This window comes from Phalaenopsis equestris, unplaced genomic scaffold (genome assembly GCF_001263595.1).
Source record: "Phalaenopsis equestris unplaced genomic scaffold, ASM126359v1 Scaffold213464, whole genome shotgun sequence".
Classification (NCBI taxonomy): Eukaryota; Viridiplantae; Streptophyta; class Magnoliopsida; order Asparagales; family Orchidaceae; genus Phalaenopsis; species Phalaenopsis equestris.
This window is the reverse complement of record NW_018232306.1, coordinates 17,740-36,893: the sequence shown is the minus strand read 5'-3', so window position 1 is coordinate 36,893 and position 19,154 is coordinate 17,740. Positions and strand designations below refer to the sequence as shown.

Genomic DNA, 19,154 nt, shown 5'->3' with positions numbered 1-19,154 from the left:
CTCTCTCATTCTCTTCCTCCTCTTTTCACCGAATACTAGTAAAATTAATGCTTACCACAAACAATCTTTATCCAACAAGCACAATGAACATCAATGCTCAAATCTAAATTTTTAAGGAGTTGTTCATCCCATTCATGTAAACATGGTTGATGCATACTTTTTGTTATCTAATCTCCCTCAAAATTTGTATTTTGGGAAATCTGATTGAAGTTTCTAGCTGCATTTCTACTGTTTGAAATTCAATATTAAGGTCTTCATTTTTTTTTTTTTTGGCACTTTGCTTCGGAATTGAATACGGGGAAGAATTTCGAAACTAGGAGAGCATACGTCATACAGACACGAGCTACGTCCAGACGAAGGGCGCAATTTGATTATTAAATTGTTTTTTTTTTTTTTTTTTTCTAGTGTATTGCATCCAACGTCCAGACACAGCTCGCGTTCGGACACGTATGCAAAATTTTGTCCCAAATACAGTAAGATGATCGATTAACTTTCTTTCATTGGAAACACCTTACTTTTTGCCTTTAATTTAATGTTTGCTACAATAATTTATCAGTCTGTTAGCTTGCCATCTCTAGAGCACACGTTGCGACAGTACCCAATCAGAGGGAAAATCTTTTGAAAATATTGAAATTAACTTACATTATACATACAGACACACACACACACAGATATATATATATATATATATATATATATATGATATCTTCCTCTGAATTAAATCCATCTAAAAAAATGTATTTTTTTCAAAACTTTGTTATCTGGAACAACTTTTATCAATCTTAATCTACAAAAGAAAAAAAACTCAATTGTAAATTCAGTACACAATTTATCTAAAATAAATCTAAAAATCAAAATATATTGTTACGTTTCCATCCTCATAACAATAAATTATTTTATACATTTCTTAATTATGGTTATATACCTTCAATAGCATAATAATCTTGATTTTAGATGAAAAAATCTCTGGCAAGACAGCGCACAAGCATTTCAAGGTCTTAGACCGTGGATCTCTACTGTTATAATCATTCTCTCCAAAAGAAAAAAAATATATTAGGTGCTTAATCTGCAGGTCTCATATTAGGTGTGTAATCCACACCTCTCCCCTCATTTGTGAGTAATCTGCAGGTGCGGATAGCGCACCGAATATTTTTTCGTCTCACAAAACCATAAAAATCCACGGCAAAATATCTCTTCATTGCAATTCCTACTGAAGTTGATTCAGCCATGTTCAATTTAAAAGTCTAGTGGCTCAATGACCAATTTTATGGGTTGATCCTAATTGCCTGCAAATCTTATTTTTTATCACGCTAAGACAGTATTTGGCTGCAATTTAGATTTATGTTAATAAGATTTATTAAATCCACACTGCAACGAAAGAGCTTGAGGGCGTTTATGTCACAAAAGTGACGGAAAATTTAGATTTAACGGAGCATTGAATTTAATTTTTATTTCTTTGGTGTTTGGCTAGATTTAAGTTAAAACCATGGCTAAATCCTATTAATAATATGCTACTAAAGACCACTTAAGCCGGTTCAAAGCCAATTCACAATTCAATCAATTGAAACAAAAATAAAATATCTATTGATGCTTAAGGAAATTAGAGCTAAATTTTCATTTTCTACCACATAATATAAGATTTTGCCATCATTGAAAGAAATGATTAAAAGCGATATATGATTATCAATAAAAAAAAATTATGAATCCTAGACTAAGTTAGCCTGGCAAGGTAGTCTATGAAAAATTTTGAAGACTGGACATATTTATTAAGCAAGAGTTGTCTGCAAGATACAATCACATGAGGAGACATTAAATTTTCTCTACCTCCTCTCTCTTACTACCACCTCATCAAAACTTTTCTTTTTTTCCAGAAATCATAGTTGAACAAAAAGAAATAGAATAAAGAGAGACTTACAATGGAAATATGCATCTTTATTTTTCTCAAAATCAGATTTATATGGTAGCAAAATACAATTGAGAAGAACCCACTTGAAACTTGTGGCTGGTTGGATAGCCACCACCTCTATTATTACTCGTGCGGCTCTGTCGAGATTTTACTAGCTTGCTTTGCAGTTTGATCTTGAGGTAAGAGTGAAAAATGATGGAGATGTGTAATGTGCCATTGATGAATGCTAAGGATGTATAAGTGATAATGATTGTAATGAGTAAATTTGGATTATGTTAGTGGTCAATAGTTCATTATGAATGTATAAATACTCATTATGATATATGGGAATGAAATGAATTAGCCCCTTTCACTAATAGTCTCCATACTTTTTCTTCTTTATCCCTTTGCGAAGAATTGTAATTAAATAAAGTAACTGCACCAAAAGGAATGGGCATATGCCAAAAAATACAAACACTTTTAGAGGTAAATAAAAGAGCTAAGCTCAGTAAAGATTACAAAAGGTTTGGTTTGGATAACTAGGTCGGCACAACCCCATCAGATTGAAACACCAACTTCATAAAAAATAATCCAAAGCTAACACAGAGCAGCATCAGCTGAAAAATAAAGTAGAGAGTAAACTTACAGACTATGTGTTGTTGCCTCAGGACATACTCTGTCCCTACTAGCTCCTTGGAATAAGCCCCTAACTCATCTGTCCGTTCACTCAACTTGATGGTCTTATCCTCTGCATCTCTAAGCTTTAGAATCATTTGTTCTTGATCACCAGCGAGATACCGCAGCTCGTTTAACAGTGTGACGTGATCTTCAGAGACTGTTTTCCAGTTTGGGGTAGTTCTTAGAATCGAATACTCAATTTCTGCCTCCATTTTTTCCTTGAGAAGGACTTCAAGTTCAGAATTCACCTCTTGAAGGACTGATAAGGGGGCACTTGTGCCATCCATTTTTGGAAAATTAGTATTGCTAAGTACTAGTTCGAGCTCCCACACCTTCTGTTCTTTGGCTTTAGTGGCTTCCAAGGTCTCCTGAAGTTTGGACTCGAGATGCTTTATTCTTTTGTTCAGTTCAAATAACTGACTTTCAGGTAAGACAGAAGTGCTAGATTCAGATTTTTCAAACTGTCCATTGTTGCCATCTTGCTCCTTCGCTAGATTCGACTCGTTCAAACAGCCCATTGTCACCATCTTGCTTCTTTTCAATTTCCACAAGCTTCTGGTTCTCTGTTTTAGAAGAAAGTTGCATAAGAGTTGCTCCTTCTGGTAAACATTTCGTAAAAAATGCAGCCTTCGATAAATTTAAACTGCTTTATAAAAGAACAAAGTGCGCAAAAGCACTAAAAAGTTTAAATCAGTGTATGAAATCTGAAAGTTTGGACAAAAACAGAGAAATTACCCTCACTTCAAAAGATAAAGTTTTTCCAAAAACATGTCATGCAAGAGTTTTGGATTCAAAAATAAATAAATAAAGCAAAGCAAGATTTTAGATGATAAACAAGCGCCTAAATAAGTAATATTGGTGAAAGAAGGAATTTTCAGTATATAATGACTTGAAAGAGTCTATAAATAAACATATACGAGGATACACTATAGAAACAAATAATTTAAAATAATATCCTCAATTAAGAGGACATCTTTCCATCTATGAGGATACACATTGAAATAAATAATTTCACATGATATCCTAGAGTATAAGGGCATCTTTCCAATATACTCGCCCCATGATATTAGAAGCCTTAATAAACAAATACTTATAAATACGCCAACATTTATCCTGAAGCTGGAACCTGTCTATTTCTTACCTCCAACTTGTTATATGAATAAGAAAATAGTAAAAAACCTATTGCTTTAATGAAGGCATTTGCCACTAAATCAATATGAAAAATGAGAAGTAACAAATCTTCTCGAAAAAGCTCAACATACCATCTAAAATAGTAATCAATTTCATTATGTTTAGTTCATTCATAAAAGACATGATTACTATTAGATGATAACATGATTATCAATATGTAGAAAAACAAAAATCAATTTTACTCGAATCAAAATACACGCTAAGGCGTATTTCTATCTTCAGCCTCTGCAATCAAACTATAATAATGTCTCTAAGTTTTTTGAGTGACCAAATTACCCTCAACAAAAATAAAATATCCCGAAGGAAACCTCTAGTCTTCCATAGATCAAGCATAATCAGCATTAGAGAATGTGTCAATATTCAAATGATTAGTGTTAATATTTAGTAACTCTTCTTGAGGAGACATTTTAATAGACTTTTTAAAATACTAAAGGACTCACTGAACAACATTTTTAATATTATTATTCTGGATCCTGCATGTGCTGGCTAACAACTAAACAAGGAATTAGATATCAGGCATGATAACATCACAAATAAATCAATTTGTCAACTATCAACACTGAGAAGAGTCATCCAAGATAACTGTTCTTATTAAATAAAGTTTGAATCACCGTAGAGATAATCTAGCTTTCAACCAAGAAGATCAGTTTTTCCATGAAAATCAGTAGTTTGCTTTTTATGAGATAACGAGATCCACTTTTGTTGTACATAAATTCAACCATATTGGAGTTTTTCAAGAGCGTGGAAGAAAAAACATTTTTATAAATATTATTTACCTCAAAGATATCATTATAATCAATTCAACGAGAAAGATGTAATCAACATAAATACGCGTAACAAAGCCACAGGTAGTATGTCCAACAAAGATAAAGTGATCATTTCAGTTAAGACTTTACAAAATTTGTTACATTAGGCTTAGTAGACATAATTTAAGGTTACATGTAATCTTCTTGAGTAAACACGCACAAATCTATCCTCGAGCAACATATCCAGATTGTTCCATATAAACAAATTCCTAAAGATTTTCATTAAGGACATTACTCATACCATTTGTAGCAATGTCTAGACTCATAAATCACTTAGAGGAGAATCCAAACAGAGTAAAACAAGGTGATTAAAGAGAATACATTAAAATCCTATCCAATAGATCTGAGTTATTTGGCAAGTTGAAAAGCTTTATATTAATTGATCGAACTATCATGTTGAAATTTAACTTTAAAGACACATCAACATGCAATTACTTCAGCTCAAAAAAATGAGTAAGTGACATTTATAGAGAACTGAGTAGAGCACCCATCTTAATAACCAAGGCCACTTTCTAGATAGTTTTTTTATAGTGGTAGCCAAAATTCCTTGGGGATATTTATAGAGAATTGAGGCAAAGCAAATGTACAAAAAAGGAAGTAGGAATGATCAAATGTTACAAAGAGTGAATAAGAAGAGCATTATGTTGTATTTTACCAATTTATTGGGAAAATGATGAGCAATAATTAGAGAACTCATTGGCAAGTAGATGATTGATCGAATCCAACAATGTGGATGAAGGTGTTTATCGGAGCAGGTTGAGATCATTGAAAGTAAACTTGTAGGAGTAAAAGAAAAGAGATTGATTTCATTGACATTGTCAAAAGTATATGAACATTATATTAGATGTTGATAACACCAACATTGCTCTATGTGTGAGAATACTTGAAAAATATATATAGAATGACATGAGTAGAGAGCTTATCAAGTGCCTAAAAAACATAAATAAAACATATAACTAATATTTGTGGTGGTGATGAAAACAAAGGTTGGTCAATTTTAAAAAGAGACCAGATAGAAAGTATCTAGAAGTGAGAACCCATTTGATGAGATGACATGTATAAGACCACATCAATCTCGATGTTATTGCTTGAATATCTAACACCTGCAAGACAAGAAACAATATCTTAAATATGATTGTCTTGAAGTGCCTGAAGTTTCTCTTGAATGTCTTTTATCCAACAAGTTTGTTTACCAGCCCGAGAATAAGAGGTACGAACTGTTGTATTAGTTACAATTGCAGAATAGTCATATCTATCCTGATGAATGTGTTGAGTTGATCGTTGAAGAATTATTGGAGCATTTTCGGGAGCAAAGTCGGGAAGGACTGGAGATGAAGGGAGGAGGCATCGTGTGTAGACAAGATTGCGCTTGAACCGTTTATCAAAAGAAAAATCATCAAAGTGAGGAAGTACAAGGGTATCAGATGTCAAAAGATAATGCTGAAAATAATATTCATATTCAAAGAAAATCACATCCCGAAAGACACGCCATCGATTATTAATCGAATCATAACACAAAACCTTTATGATTAGGGTTGTAACCCATAAAGACACATCGAACAAACTGAACTGCCAACTTATGACTTTCATGAGCAGGTAAATGAACAAAACAAACACATCTGAAAGAACGTAGCATATGAAAATTAGGATGTTTACCAAAAATTTGATAGTAGAGGAATCAAACTTCAATTATTGAGATGGTAAATGATTAATCAGAGAAACTGCAGTCCAAAACTTAGTTGGAACAAAAGATTCTAACAACCATGTGTGCACCATATTCAACAGATATCGATTTTTTCGTTCGACAACTCAATTCTGCTGAGGTGTATAAAGACATAAATGTTGTGAAGCACTACCCTAGTTATGGATAAATGCTTGAAACTCATGAGATATGTATTCAGCACCATTGTCGGACCATAAGATTTAAATACAACTGGAGAACTGAGTTTTAATATATGACACAAATGTTTGAAACACTATAAACACTTCTGTTTTGGAATGCAAAAAATAGATCCATGTGAATAGACTGTAATTGTTAATAAATGTCACAAAATATTTATACAAAACATGTAAAATAACTACTGTAATTCACCAAACATCACTTTGAATAATGTCAAAATACTTATTGGCACAACTACCTAAAATAAGAAAAGTTCATATCTTACTTTTGCCCAGTTTACAAGAAGAACAGTCAATTAATATTTTTTTCTCAGTAGAACTAAAACACCACTTTGCAACAAATGATTAAAAACAACATTATTTGAATGATCTAATCGTCTATGCCAGACACCACCCTTATTTTCAATTGAAGAAGCTAAGGACAAAGTCTGATGAATGGTAAATTATAACGGAAATAACCTGTCCACTTTTAGGCCCCTTCGCCATTAGCTTCCCCGACACTTGATCCTGCACAATAAAATCATCACAAGAAAAGTGTACATCACAGTTATTATACACTATTTGACCAACAAGAAGTAAGCTAGTAGATAATTTAGGAGAAACCAAGATATCTTGAAAGGAGGAGCTAATATCACCAGCTGTCGTGATTAGAATATTATTTCCATCAGCAACCTGAATATATTGATGACCAATATACGGGTGTTTATTATGTAATAAATTAGATGTGTCAGTCATATGATTTGTGACGCCGGAATCAAGAAACTAAGGAGAAAGAACGAATAATAGTTTTACCTTTCCCTTGAAGACCAAAAACAGAAAAGACAGAGAGAATCATTTGTTGAATTATATGTGAGAAAAAATTGATAATTGCCAACAACTATGGATGTCTAACTAAGATTGTGAGAGTCGGATGTCGCAGCACAAAGGGCTTGTGGTCTGTATGTCTGTTTTGCTTACAATAAATAGAGAACTTCTTACTACAATGGCGGGAAATATGACCAAATTCTTTGCAATTATAACATTGCATTGTTTCCTTCCCTCAGGTATGAGGGGTATATGCAACATTAACTATTTCAGATGATCCAACAGTTGCACTGATAGCAGCTTGTGTCTCCAATCCTTGTTCTTCGAGCAATAATTCAACAAAACATACATCCAAACAAGTAATCGGATCTCTATTCAGAAACCCAACCCGAGCAGTTTCAAATTCAGGTATGAGCTTCACCAAAAACTGATAACGACGACTAACTTTATGAACAGCCTGAAGACTAGCTAAATTCTCCTTTGACACGTTAGCATAGATAATACTAGAATTTTTACTCCATAAATTAATAAAGTCTGAATAATATTGTTCAATTAAGAAATTCTATAATTACTCATATCAAGTTCCAATTGAAATCGTATTGCAGTAATATCTTGATTATAGGCGTGTTTCAAGTATTCACACATTTCTTTAGCTGTGTCAAAGGATCGTAAAGTGTTCGCCATATGAATCTCAATAAATCTCAAAATCCAAGAAATGATCTGAGCATTCTTTGTCTCCCATTGATCAAGATTTTTCGGCTTTGTAGATGTTGGAGAAGACCCATCAATATGACCCCAAAACTCATTCTGTTTCAAAAATAACTCAAAACTGAAATTCTCATGCTGCATAATTCTTTACTGTAAATCTGATAGCTAAAACTTCATGTGTTTTTTCAGATTACATTCTAAACAGAATTAACACTCATGAGTTGATTATCAAGAAAATTATTCATCAAAATTAATTAACCTAAAACCAAAGAAAACCAAGAACCAGCAATTCCAAGAATAAAAAGAAAACTACTGATTCAATAAAGTATTCAACTGTGTGGCTCTAATACCATAACAACTTCTGAGAAAATTGGCTAAATGCCTTTTTTCCTTTGCTTTCATTCTAATAAATAATAATCTGTACAATCTATTTTAAATAACCTAATACATATTTTTAATCTAAATATATTCAACTATAAGGAAAAAATATGTACAATTAACAAGAAAGATAAATCAAGAGAGAAAAATTGGAAGCAATTTAAATTAAAAAACTCCTAATTATAAGAAACTCCTAATTTAAATAAAGAAATTCCTAAGTCTATCTATCTGGATTTCTGTCATTCTTGATTGATAGAGACATCATGGAGGCAAAGAGTGACATTTGTGAGTATTGAAGTAATCGATCAATCTTCTAGAAAAATTGTAATCAAGCTAAAAGAGTATAGATATTTTAGGTATAGTTGGAGCAAATGTGGAAACATGATAAGCCGAGAAGGATAAAAAAATTTTCTTTAAATAATGTTTCATGGAGATGATAAGTGACACCATGGTGAGAGCAAAGGAAAAATTATTTGAGGCCACAATGAAACCTACCACCATGTCCATGACTATTCCTACTACCTTTATTGACAGCCACCTAAACTGATTGTTCAAGATTGGATATTAAAGATTTGAGGATTCAATGACAAGAAGAACCTCTAATACAGTTAGCATTGTGAGGCCAACCATTAACTGTGATTGTATATCTTACAATGAATGGTACAAATCATAAAAAAAATTTCGTGCCTCTACCAAACAATTAGTTTAGTCATGTTGAAGCATTATTGAGGTGACTTATCCCATTTTCTCACATATTTCTTTAGTATTTCTTCATATACATACTATCTTGTCATAGAGAGGTCTTAAAAAAGAGTCCATAAACATGAGATATATTATTATCATAAAAGCATGTGAAATGGGGAAAAACACATCCACTCAACATTAAAACATAACAATTAAGATTATTAAAGGTTTAAAAATATTGAGTAGCAAAGTAAAGAAGACATAAGCGAATACTTAGCATCCAAAAATTTGATAGTCTCACTGTTGTCCATAAAAGATACATCAAAACGATAAAATTTGTCATGGGAAACAAAAAAAAAATGAAAGATCTTTGATCACAGGAGATGGTTAATACATATCATCATCATCTAAACACATTTCATCATCCAAGACTTATTTTTCTGCACCTACCAGTATTTTAATTATCAAAATACCCATCTTTGATTCCACAATCATGTCTACAACATAGAAGAAATCTAAAAATCCTACGCATATATTGCTTTAACCACTGACACATTACAAAGCAAACAACTTGCAAGTCCACATTCAACAAGGCTCGTCATGATCAAATGGCCACCAAGAAGCTCACCATTGATTGAGTCAAAAAGCCTAATCATTATGCACATATCCCGTCAGTCTTCATGAGATTCCCAAGTATCAGAAGAAGCACTAAATTATTTATCTATAAAATAATGTTCAAACGGCTACATCACAATCTATCTCAACTACTTTCTCCAAACAAATGAGAGATTAAGAGGGTGTTTGGTCTACTGAAAAGAATGCAAAGCCAAATGAATCAATGTTTTTGAAATGTTTAAAATTATTTGGTTGGATGTTAAAATAAACGTACATGATTGATTTTTATGTTTGAATTGAAGTAAAATGAATTCAATGTAAAGCTTGGTAACATAAGCGACATATATCAGCAAGTGGTAGTAGTCAGCGAGAAAAACAAGGGTGTTGGCTTGCCTGGTCAGGTAAGTGGCTGCTGATGGTGGGGTGACTAATGGCAGCAGTCGATAACAACAAATGGTGCCCAGTGACGATGAGTGCTAGTAGTTAACGTCAGTGTGGGCAGTGGTTGGTTGCAAGTGACGTGAATGGTCGTGACTTATATATTTGGAATTTGGCCAAAAAGACCAATTTAGGAATACACCAAGTTAAACTATATGGTGAGTTTGTAATTCTTTGGAATCTTATTCTGCATTCCATTTAAATCAAACTAAATCCTGAAATTTTCAATACTCCAGCATTTCGTATATATTATACTCATTTTAAATCCACTAAACCCTAAAGGAAAATACATATATACACAAACACACACACACACACACACATATATATATTACAGATTCTTAGGCAGCTTTATGCATGATTTCAGATATTAAGATGTCTTAACAAAATAACTAAAATAATTTTAATAACATATAGATTTATAAGGAATTTCATATATTTTGACTTCTATTATTTTATGTTATAATTGTCTTTCATATCAAATGATACATAGCAATAATCAATAAATTAATTTATTAATTGCTTATAGTTATTTTCTTATCAAAATTAAACTTTAGTTCGTAATCAGTGGTTAAACAATGCTTTAATAATAGTAAAAAAAAATCATATGATATTTCAAATTAAGATAATAATATTGTACTTAATAAATTAATATAAACACATATGCATAACATCCTGAAGTCTACACATGTAACTTAAAGTAAATGGTATAATTTTTTATCCAAGTATAAGTAAATCAGAATTAAAAGATTCATCAAAATTTTATCAGTCACAAAACTTATTTAAATTCGTTATAGCAACATTTTCATTATTACTCATTAATTAATTAATTAATTAATATTGTGAATGCTAATTAATAAGGTGATTAGTACTTAATGAATGAAATTGTAATTAAAATCTATCACTGCAATTAAAATCTATCACGCATGATTTATGAAATATTAATTTATTTAATTATTTACAAAAGGGTGTAGCCTTAGCCCACTTTTTAAAATAACACTCAGATTAAATGTTTCATGAGCATTATTTGGTTTCTTGTAATTTAATGCATGTTGCATTCATTAAGTATGATAAGCACTATATTCTCAAAAAAAAAAAATTATTAATTCACAAGAATTATTAGCCACATACATTTTGAGCATATATACTTTCACTAATTCTCTCAAAGTGCCTTTTATTATGCTTCAATCATTTTTGGAAGTGGTTAATTTTTTTAATTGAAATCTCTGATAACCTAAGTATACTTTATGTTTTTTAATAGCAAGTGTGAATAGCGCTTGCTTCAAAAAAAAATGGTTGTTATTGATTATCTCAATCGCTTTGATTATTTACGTGCTTTTGTATTTTCTGTTTCTTTGTTAGGGTAATTGGATAAGTTAGTATATTACTATAAATAGCCTTATTTGGTAATTTTTGTCACTGCACTTGAATGAATGAAGTGATCTTCCCATTTTTGACAAGTTTGGAGCTAGATATCTCAATTCCATTTTATAAGGATTCAAAATTTTCATGTTTTGACTGATCAGATTATTAATACTCATATATAAACTATATCTTTCTCCAAAAGCACTATTAATGTTGCTTTGCTCATTGCCAAACTTGCCTATAAAATCAAGTAGCCCCCTTTCAACTATTGATATTTGATATTTACAGCATTCAACAGAAAGCTTCTTGTATTTTATGTATTGCTGACAAAGCTGTAAGCTTCTTGATGGCTTGAAGGCTAAAGATCCTATCTTTTACTAGCGGATTTCAACAAACTAAGCTCTCTATTTGAAACATAATTGTGTATGGGTAAGATTTAAAAAAAAAAAAAACATTTTTAAGAAAATTGAAATTTATTTTCAAGATTCATCTATGATGGCGATTGAAGGTCGAATAAAGTTCTAATTTCTTAGGAGAATACTTACAATCTCAAAAACCAAAGGTTAACTTAGGTTCCTACCTTTCATATTCTAAGGTAGGCTTGTAAAGCAAAAATAGTTTGAAATTACTTGCATGAATGTAAACATCTTAGCTCATGGTAGAAAATTAAATATTGCAACATAAGACAGCAAATCTCTCCTCATTCTTCTCACATTTGAAGGGCGCGACTTAAAGTTGTTTAATAAACTAGATCTTACATCTAGTTTCTTTGTAATTAATTTTATTTCTATTTATTTTATACCCTACTGGTCCATTAACTTTCACGAAACTGTTTAGACAAGAAGCTCTCATGTACCTGCTTTTTCTAGCCGGCACTCATTTATGAATGATGCTTGGCTTAGCTTGGAATATAAACCCCATCCTCTACATTATGACCATATGCAATGTTATTATGTCCCTTGGTGAGGAATCAATTTCATGTTACTACAGGAAAAAACCTTATCTAAGAGATTTTAAAGAATCTCCCTTTTCACAGTTGTTGGATATTTAGCTAGACCAGGATGGTTTGGAATAAACCTTCTACTTAGAAGTTTTCTTTATTTAGCTGGTTGCCTATAAAATGAGAACTGCTCTTATTTTCAATAATATTTTGGTTAGTTACAAATGCATGTTTTAGCATTTGGAGAATGAAACTTCTAATCCTTTACTTTTTAAAAGCCCTTAAGTTCCAATTATTTGAATATGTTGAAATAAATGTGATTGGACTGATCGTCAATTTGACTTGTAAACCATATTTTGTTTAGTCTAAAATATCAAGAGTGAACACAATGGCACAATATGGCAACAATGCTTTAGCCCCGCCAGTAGTGCATACTGAAATTCTACTTAGAATGCAAGAACATTCAAATCACCCGAAATTAACTTTGATATTATCAATATTTAACCTTCATAATAACAATGTATTTTTGGCTCATTTGGTTTCTTTCTATGGTGAATTTTCATTGGTATTCTGTTGTCTTATTTTGGTGGTTCTAATGGTCTAGCTTTTTTATGTTGTTTTCTACTCTAGCCTTACTGCTCCTATTACAGTGCATCCTAGTTTTATTGGGAGATTTCTCGTTATTGTGGTGATTACATTTGGTAGCTTGTTTCTTTATTATGATCTTTGGCTAATTTGTATTTCCTTCATATTATTTTATCTTTTGCTTCTATTAGTTGGTGGTTTGTCTTGCTAAGAGTTTAAAGAATATACAAGTGACTACATATTCCTATCTGGTATATGCTTTCTTTTCGGAATTTGGCAGCTTCTAATGTTATTAATAGAGATGATCTTGTAGGCAATTCTATTGTCTTCATTTCGGCGTTCTTGTATTTGTGTTGATATCCTCGCTGAATTATATTTTATCTTTTTTTTCTTTAAATTTGGACAAAAGCTGCCCAATATGATTAGTCACATTGCTTATGGCTTGATCACTCGTATGCACTCTAGTTGGCTTGGCTTAGCCATTTGTAATTATTTCTATATCTAATAATACTCCGATACATTGTCAGAGTGTAATCTTGTCACTTCACAAGATAGTTCGTGGTTCTTGGGCAGCCTTTGCCAGGCTCATATGGTCTCATTGAACATTTAGTTCATTTCTAAAGTTCAAAGTCCTATTTCGAGCTTCCATAATCTTATCTTTAATACATGTAAGAATTTATTTTTAATATGTACTATTGATAACCCTAACACTATCATTGTCAGATCTCAAGCCTTGGATGAGAAAAATGAAGAATTGTGTTAGGTAGTCGGTAGTGAGTGTAAAATTTTGTATAAAAAACATGACATGATCATTTAAATCATTGGGCAAATGGTAGGGCGTCCCCTAGAAGCGACGCGCTGTATGGCCTGAACATAGCGAAAAGTCTGCAAGGGCTACTAAACCGTCTCCTGGGTGTAGTGTCAAATAAGCAAGAGTTCTCATATTTTGGGCAGCTGCAAGCAAGAAGTTAGTTTATAATACCAATAATACGATGGAATCTTAGAATATAGATACTCTCACAGGTAAATTAATGGATATTATGGTTCATAAGAAGATAAATAAATTATGCATTCAAAAAACTAAATGGGTTTGAGAAAAGCTTGGCTTAGAATTTAAATTATGGTATTTAAATAAGAGTCGCACTAGAAATGGTGTAGGTATAAATATAGATAAAAATTTGAAAGATAATGCTATAAAAATTAATAGAATTGGAGATGGAATTATTTCCCTAAAGATTGTTATTGATACTAAGATTTTAACGTTATGTGTTTATGCTTCTCAAATAGGTTTAGACATAGGCTCAAAAGAAAAATTTTGAAATGACACAGAAGAATTAATATAATGACACCACTTGAAGAGAATTTTTATTAAATGAGATTTAAATGGACATGTTGGTAAGTGGTAGATTTTAGAAATATTCATGGCGGTTACGGTTTTGGAATAATTAATAAAATAGTCAAAACTATATTAGATTTTGCTTTAGCTTATTATTTTTTTTGTTATTAATATTTTATTTAAGAAAACAGATGAACATCTTATTACTTATAAAAATGAATATAATAAAACACAAATTGATATTTTCTTATGTGAAAAAGATATCATCGAGAATGTAAAGATTGTAAGTACATTCCAGGTGAAAATTTAAGTACTCAACATCGATTATTAGTTTTGGATTTTAAGATAAGGAGTTGTAAAATAAAAAATACAATGAAATATTATTTAAAATTAGATGGGGCACCTGAAAACACAAATTAAAATTATTTTTATTAGTAAACTCCAAGATTTCAACATTTGGCATGTTTAAGAAAAAGCTAATTCTAAGTGGGATATAGTAACAAACACTATTAAAAAAGTGGCAAAAGATATACTTGGAGAATTAAAAGAAATTTTTTTTATAAATAAAAATAGTTGATGGTTGAAGAATAATGTGCAAGAAAAGATAAATACAAGAAGTTATGTTATAAAAACTGGTTTAATAAAAGCTTAAAGAACTGAAAAAAAATATACGTGACCCATAAGGAGTCTAAGAAAAAATATTTTATGGTAAGAAGTTTGCTTTCAGTGATCCTTATAATTGAATAGATACTAAAGAAAGTAAAAAATATATATCTAAACAAGTCAAACAAAGAGAAAAGAAAAGTAAAGATTTATTTTAAGTAAAATTTATTAAAGATGATAATCAAAAAGTACTTTTATTTGAGGAAGATATTCAACATAGATGAGTGAACTATTTAGATAAATTTTTCAATGATGTTTTGGAAAATATGATCGTTCTTAGTGATTTTAATATCATTAATAATAATAAAACTTCTTATTTTTACCGTCGCATTCGTAAAAAAGGAAATTGAGGATGCTTTAAGGAAAACAAATGGCGAAAAAATCAGTAGGACTCAGTGATATCCCTATTGAAGTGTGGAAATATCTAGGAGATTTGGGAGTTTCTTGGCTTACTAAACTCTTTAATATAATTTTAAAAACAAGACTGGAAGAAGAGTAATTTGGTCCTCATTTTTAAGGATAAAGGAGATGCACAAGAGTATGAAAATTATAGAGGAATTTAGTTAATGTGTCACTTTAAAATTATGAGAGAGGATAATTGAACATAGGTTAAGATGTGATACAGAGATTTCTCATAACCAATTTGATTTTATGCCAAACAAGTATACTATAAAAGCTATACATTTATTAAGAGGTTTGATAGAGTAAGGAGAGAGTAAGGAGGATCTACATATGATTTTATTGATTTAGAAAAAGCTTATGATAAGATTCCAAGAGAAGTTCACTAGAAATTTCTAAAAAAGAAAGGCGTTGATATGACTTATATTCATGTCATTAAGGATATATATGCTAGAGTTGTTACTTGTGTTCTAATAGAAGGAGGATTGACAAAGTATTTTCCTAATTCAGTGGGATTACACCAATTATTGGCTTTAAGCCCATATCTTTTTACTTTAGTTATGGATGCTCTTACTGGACATATATAGAAGGATGTACCTTGGTGTATGATTTTCGCTGATGATATCCTTCTTGTAGATAAGACTAGAGAAGGAGTTCAGAGAAAACTTAAATTATGGAAGTCTACATTGGAGTCTAAAGGTCATCATTTGAGTAGATCTAAAACTAAATACATGGAATGTAATTTTAGTATTAGTAGCTTTAGTAGCAGAATTGTGACTATGGGTGATCAAATCATTAAAATGTTGAATGTTTTAGAAATCTAGGGTCTATTGTTCAAAGTGATGGTGATATAGATAGGGATGTTTTTAGTAGAATTCAGGTCGGTTGGTCAAAGTAGAGGAATGCATCAGGCCTATTGTGTGAAAGAAAAGTACTGCATAAGCTTAAAAGGAAAATTTTATAAGATGGTGGTGAGACCTGCAATACAATACTTTATGATAGATGGTGGTGAGACCTGCAATACTTTATGATGCAGAATGTTGGCCTTTACAAAGTTAAGTGTTGTCAAAGTTAAGTGTTGTTGAGATGAGAATGTTTAGATGGATGAGTGGCTTGACACTTAGAGACAAAACTGGAAACGAACCTATCCGTAAAAGGGTTGGTGTAGTTCCAATTGCAGATAAGATTAGAGAGGGTCATTTTGGATGGTTTGATCATATTAAACATCGACCATCTGATGATCTGGTTAGAAGAGTGGATGTTTTAAATTCAACTTATGTTTAAAAAGGCATATGCAAACCTAAAAAGACTTGGGCATATTGTATTAAAAAATTATCTTAATCTATTAGAACTAAATGAATAAATGAAAATACATACGACACTCAATAGAACACAATGGAGAAAAAGGATTCATGTAGCCAACCCCACCTATTAGGATAAAGGCTTGTCGTTGTTGTATGTACTTTTCATAGCCTACTTAACCCCATGGTTGAAGTAGTTTTGTACCTCTATATGCTCCCTTTTGTACTTTATTTTGTTGTTTAAGAGCATCAACTCTAAATTCAACCTATTAGTCCAATTGGGCTACCTAAGAAATTCTTTACATCTGCCTCCCTTGATCTTCATAATCACATTTTTTCTCATTGATCCATTTGCACCAAAAACAAATCAATGGCCACTACTATAAAACCCATTTCAAAGAAAAGTACATTTTTTGCCACTAATTTAATAAAATCAAAATTATCGTAAAAAGTTAAAAAAAAACCAAACAGAGCTTCTAAAAATAATCTAAGAACAAAATAGAAAAAGAAGGTTGCAGATTAGCTTTCAGTTAAATTGACAGATGCAAAATCCCTAGTGTTAATAAGGCTAGACTTAATAGTATCTGCATATAATTCAAAGCATAAAAATTGAATGAAACAGCAGCAAACATGGCACTCTCTTTTCACTTCAAATATGCACTATGAGTGATAACAAATCAGGTTGGAACAAACTGATTCAACTTAAAACAAAGTTTTTGTGAGTTTGTCCCAACTTGAACTCAAACATAAGTTCAAGCTGACTCTCATAATGATCAGTAAACTTTAACCCGGTCTGTGATTTATTTAAGGTTGGTTCAAATGACATGCAAATGCAATGCACATAAGAATGTATTTATAAGAACATAGATGCATATATACAATTTTAATTTTAATAAAAAACAACTGCGGGCAAACCATCTTCAACAGTGAAATATTTTCAAGAACAATGTTAGCTAAGCCTTCTGTTTGTGACTCAGAGCTAAATAAATCAAAGCAAATCTAACATCATTCAAAATTCAGCACTTACCAAATAACCTTTTGGTTCAAAGATCATTCAAAATTCAGCACTTACCAAATAACCTTTTGGTTCAAAGTTTTTTTTTTTTATTTTTTATTTTTTTCCCCCTTCTAACTTTTCCTGTTTTTGGCATGAACTCTAAGCAGTATTGGCCCTAATAAACACCATTCAACAATATTCCAAAAGTAAAAAGATCAAGAGCTAGAAAAAATGTCAAAAGTAGGTAGAGTCTAAAGAGTTACAGAAAAAGCATAAAAAATAAAATAACATATAGTTACGTTCATAAAAAAAATGTTTAGCAAACCAACAAAGCAAAGTAAGCTACAAATGAAGGATTTTAGCGCAGAACCTTCTCAAGCTTTCCTCACTATGTCTCCAGGATGAAGACCATTAACATAAAAGGATCAAGATCATAACTTGACGGGCAATTATCACTCTTTTGAGTATTCTCCTTCAACAGCGCAGCATCCAAACTTCTCTAGAAACATTTTCTACAATTTTGGTGGAGAAAATTAGACTCCTGAGGATCAAAAAAACCACGCTAAGTAGAACAAAGGAGATCCAGCACCGTATTCCCACCAAGGCGAGGAAGGTAGCTAAAGTTTAAAATCAGCCCTCACTTACTCCAAATCCAAAAATCAATCAAATTAAGACAAAATCAATACCACTGCGAACCCTTAGGAGATGCGGCAGGATAATTTAATTTATCCCTTTAGTAAATCCGATAAGTTCTTACAATATTAAATTAAAAAAAATTACAAAGGTTCAATTTTTTAATAAGTATATAGCTCTTTATTTTTATTAGCTGTTTAATTCTTTCTTTACATACCAGTAAATTTATACGTATTTATATATTTAGCATCTATACTTCCATTTTTACATACATTGAAAAATGTGTATTTTATTTTTTTGTTAAAATTAAAATTATTAAATTTTTAATGTGATATGAAGTTCTTAGGAGTTTTAATTATAAAAGCCAAATTTAGGTAATAGAATATGTGGAACACACCAAATTAGTGGAATACGAAACAGTGCCACTATAGAAATGTTGTTTGAAAGTGAGGAAGATTTTAGTAAACAGTATTAACTTTCAAAAATTGTTTGAAAGTGAAGTAAATTTTTATACAAGTTATTTAATTATTTATTTAATAATTTAAATTCTTATAAAACTTAGAAGATAGAAGAGCAAAGTTTTTTTTATTTTATATATCTAATACTAAAGCAAATGAGAGAAATATAACTATTATTAGTTTCTTAAGTAAATATTTTTCAAAGCTTATTTCATATCTAAACATCAAAAATTTAATTACATGAATCTCGAGAAAATTTAATGTATGGACAAAGAGGATATCAAAGTATAATCGATCATCACTTCATTTGATCGGATCATGGGTCGATCCAATGAAAGTACATCAGAACCAAGGAACGCCACACACATGAACCGATGACGACTCAACTGAT

The 19,154-nt window shown here is 31.1% G+C and overlaps 1 protein-coding gene across 4 annotated transcripts; it reads right to left on the bottom strand.

Annotated features, from left to right (window-relative positions):
* Positions 1–2,131: 2,131 nt before the first annotated feature.
* LOC110036969 (WPP domain-interacting protein 1-like) lies at positions 2,132–18,353 on the bottom strand. Of its 4 annotated transcripts, none has more exons than XM_020741534.1 (3): positions 18,262–18,344; positions 18,043–18,184; positions 2,133–3,126 (listed from the first exon to the last, which is right to left on the bottom strand). In XM_020741534.1, the coding sequence occupies exon 3, from the start codon at positions 3,088–3,090 to the stop codon at positions 2,425–2,427; it is 666 nt and encodes a 221-aa protein (XP_020597193.1). In that variant the 5' UTR covers positions 3,091–3,126; positions 18,043–18,184; positions 18,262–18,344; the 3' UTR covers positions 2,133–2,424. The 4 variants fall into 4 exon arrangements, 3 of the variants coding, with proteins under 3 accessions (XP_020597192.1, XP_020597193.1, XP_020597194.1); XM_020741535.1 differs by having other exon boundaries at positions 18,273–18,290; XM_020741533.1 differs by having other exon boundaries at positions 2,132–3,162; positions 18,043–18,351.
* Between the last annotated feature and the right edge of the window lie 801 nt (positions 18,354–19,154).

Coding starts and splice junctions, on each gene's coding strand:
- LOC110036969 (XM_020741533.1), bottom strand. CDS start 3,090: ATGGTGACAATGGGCTGTTTGAACGAGTCGAATCTAGCGAAGGAGCAA.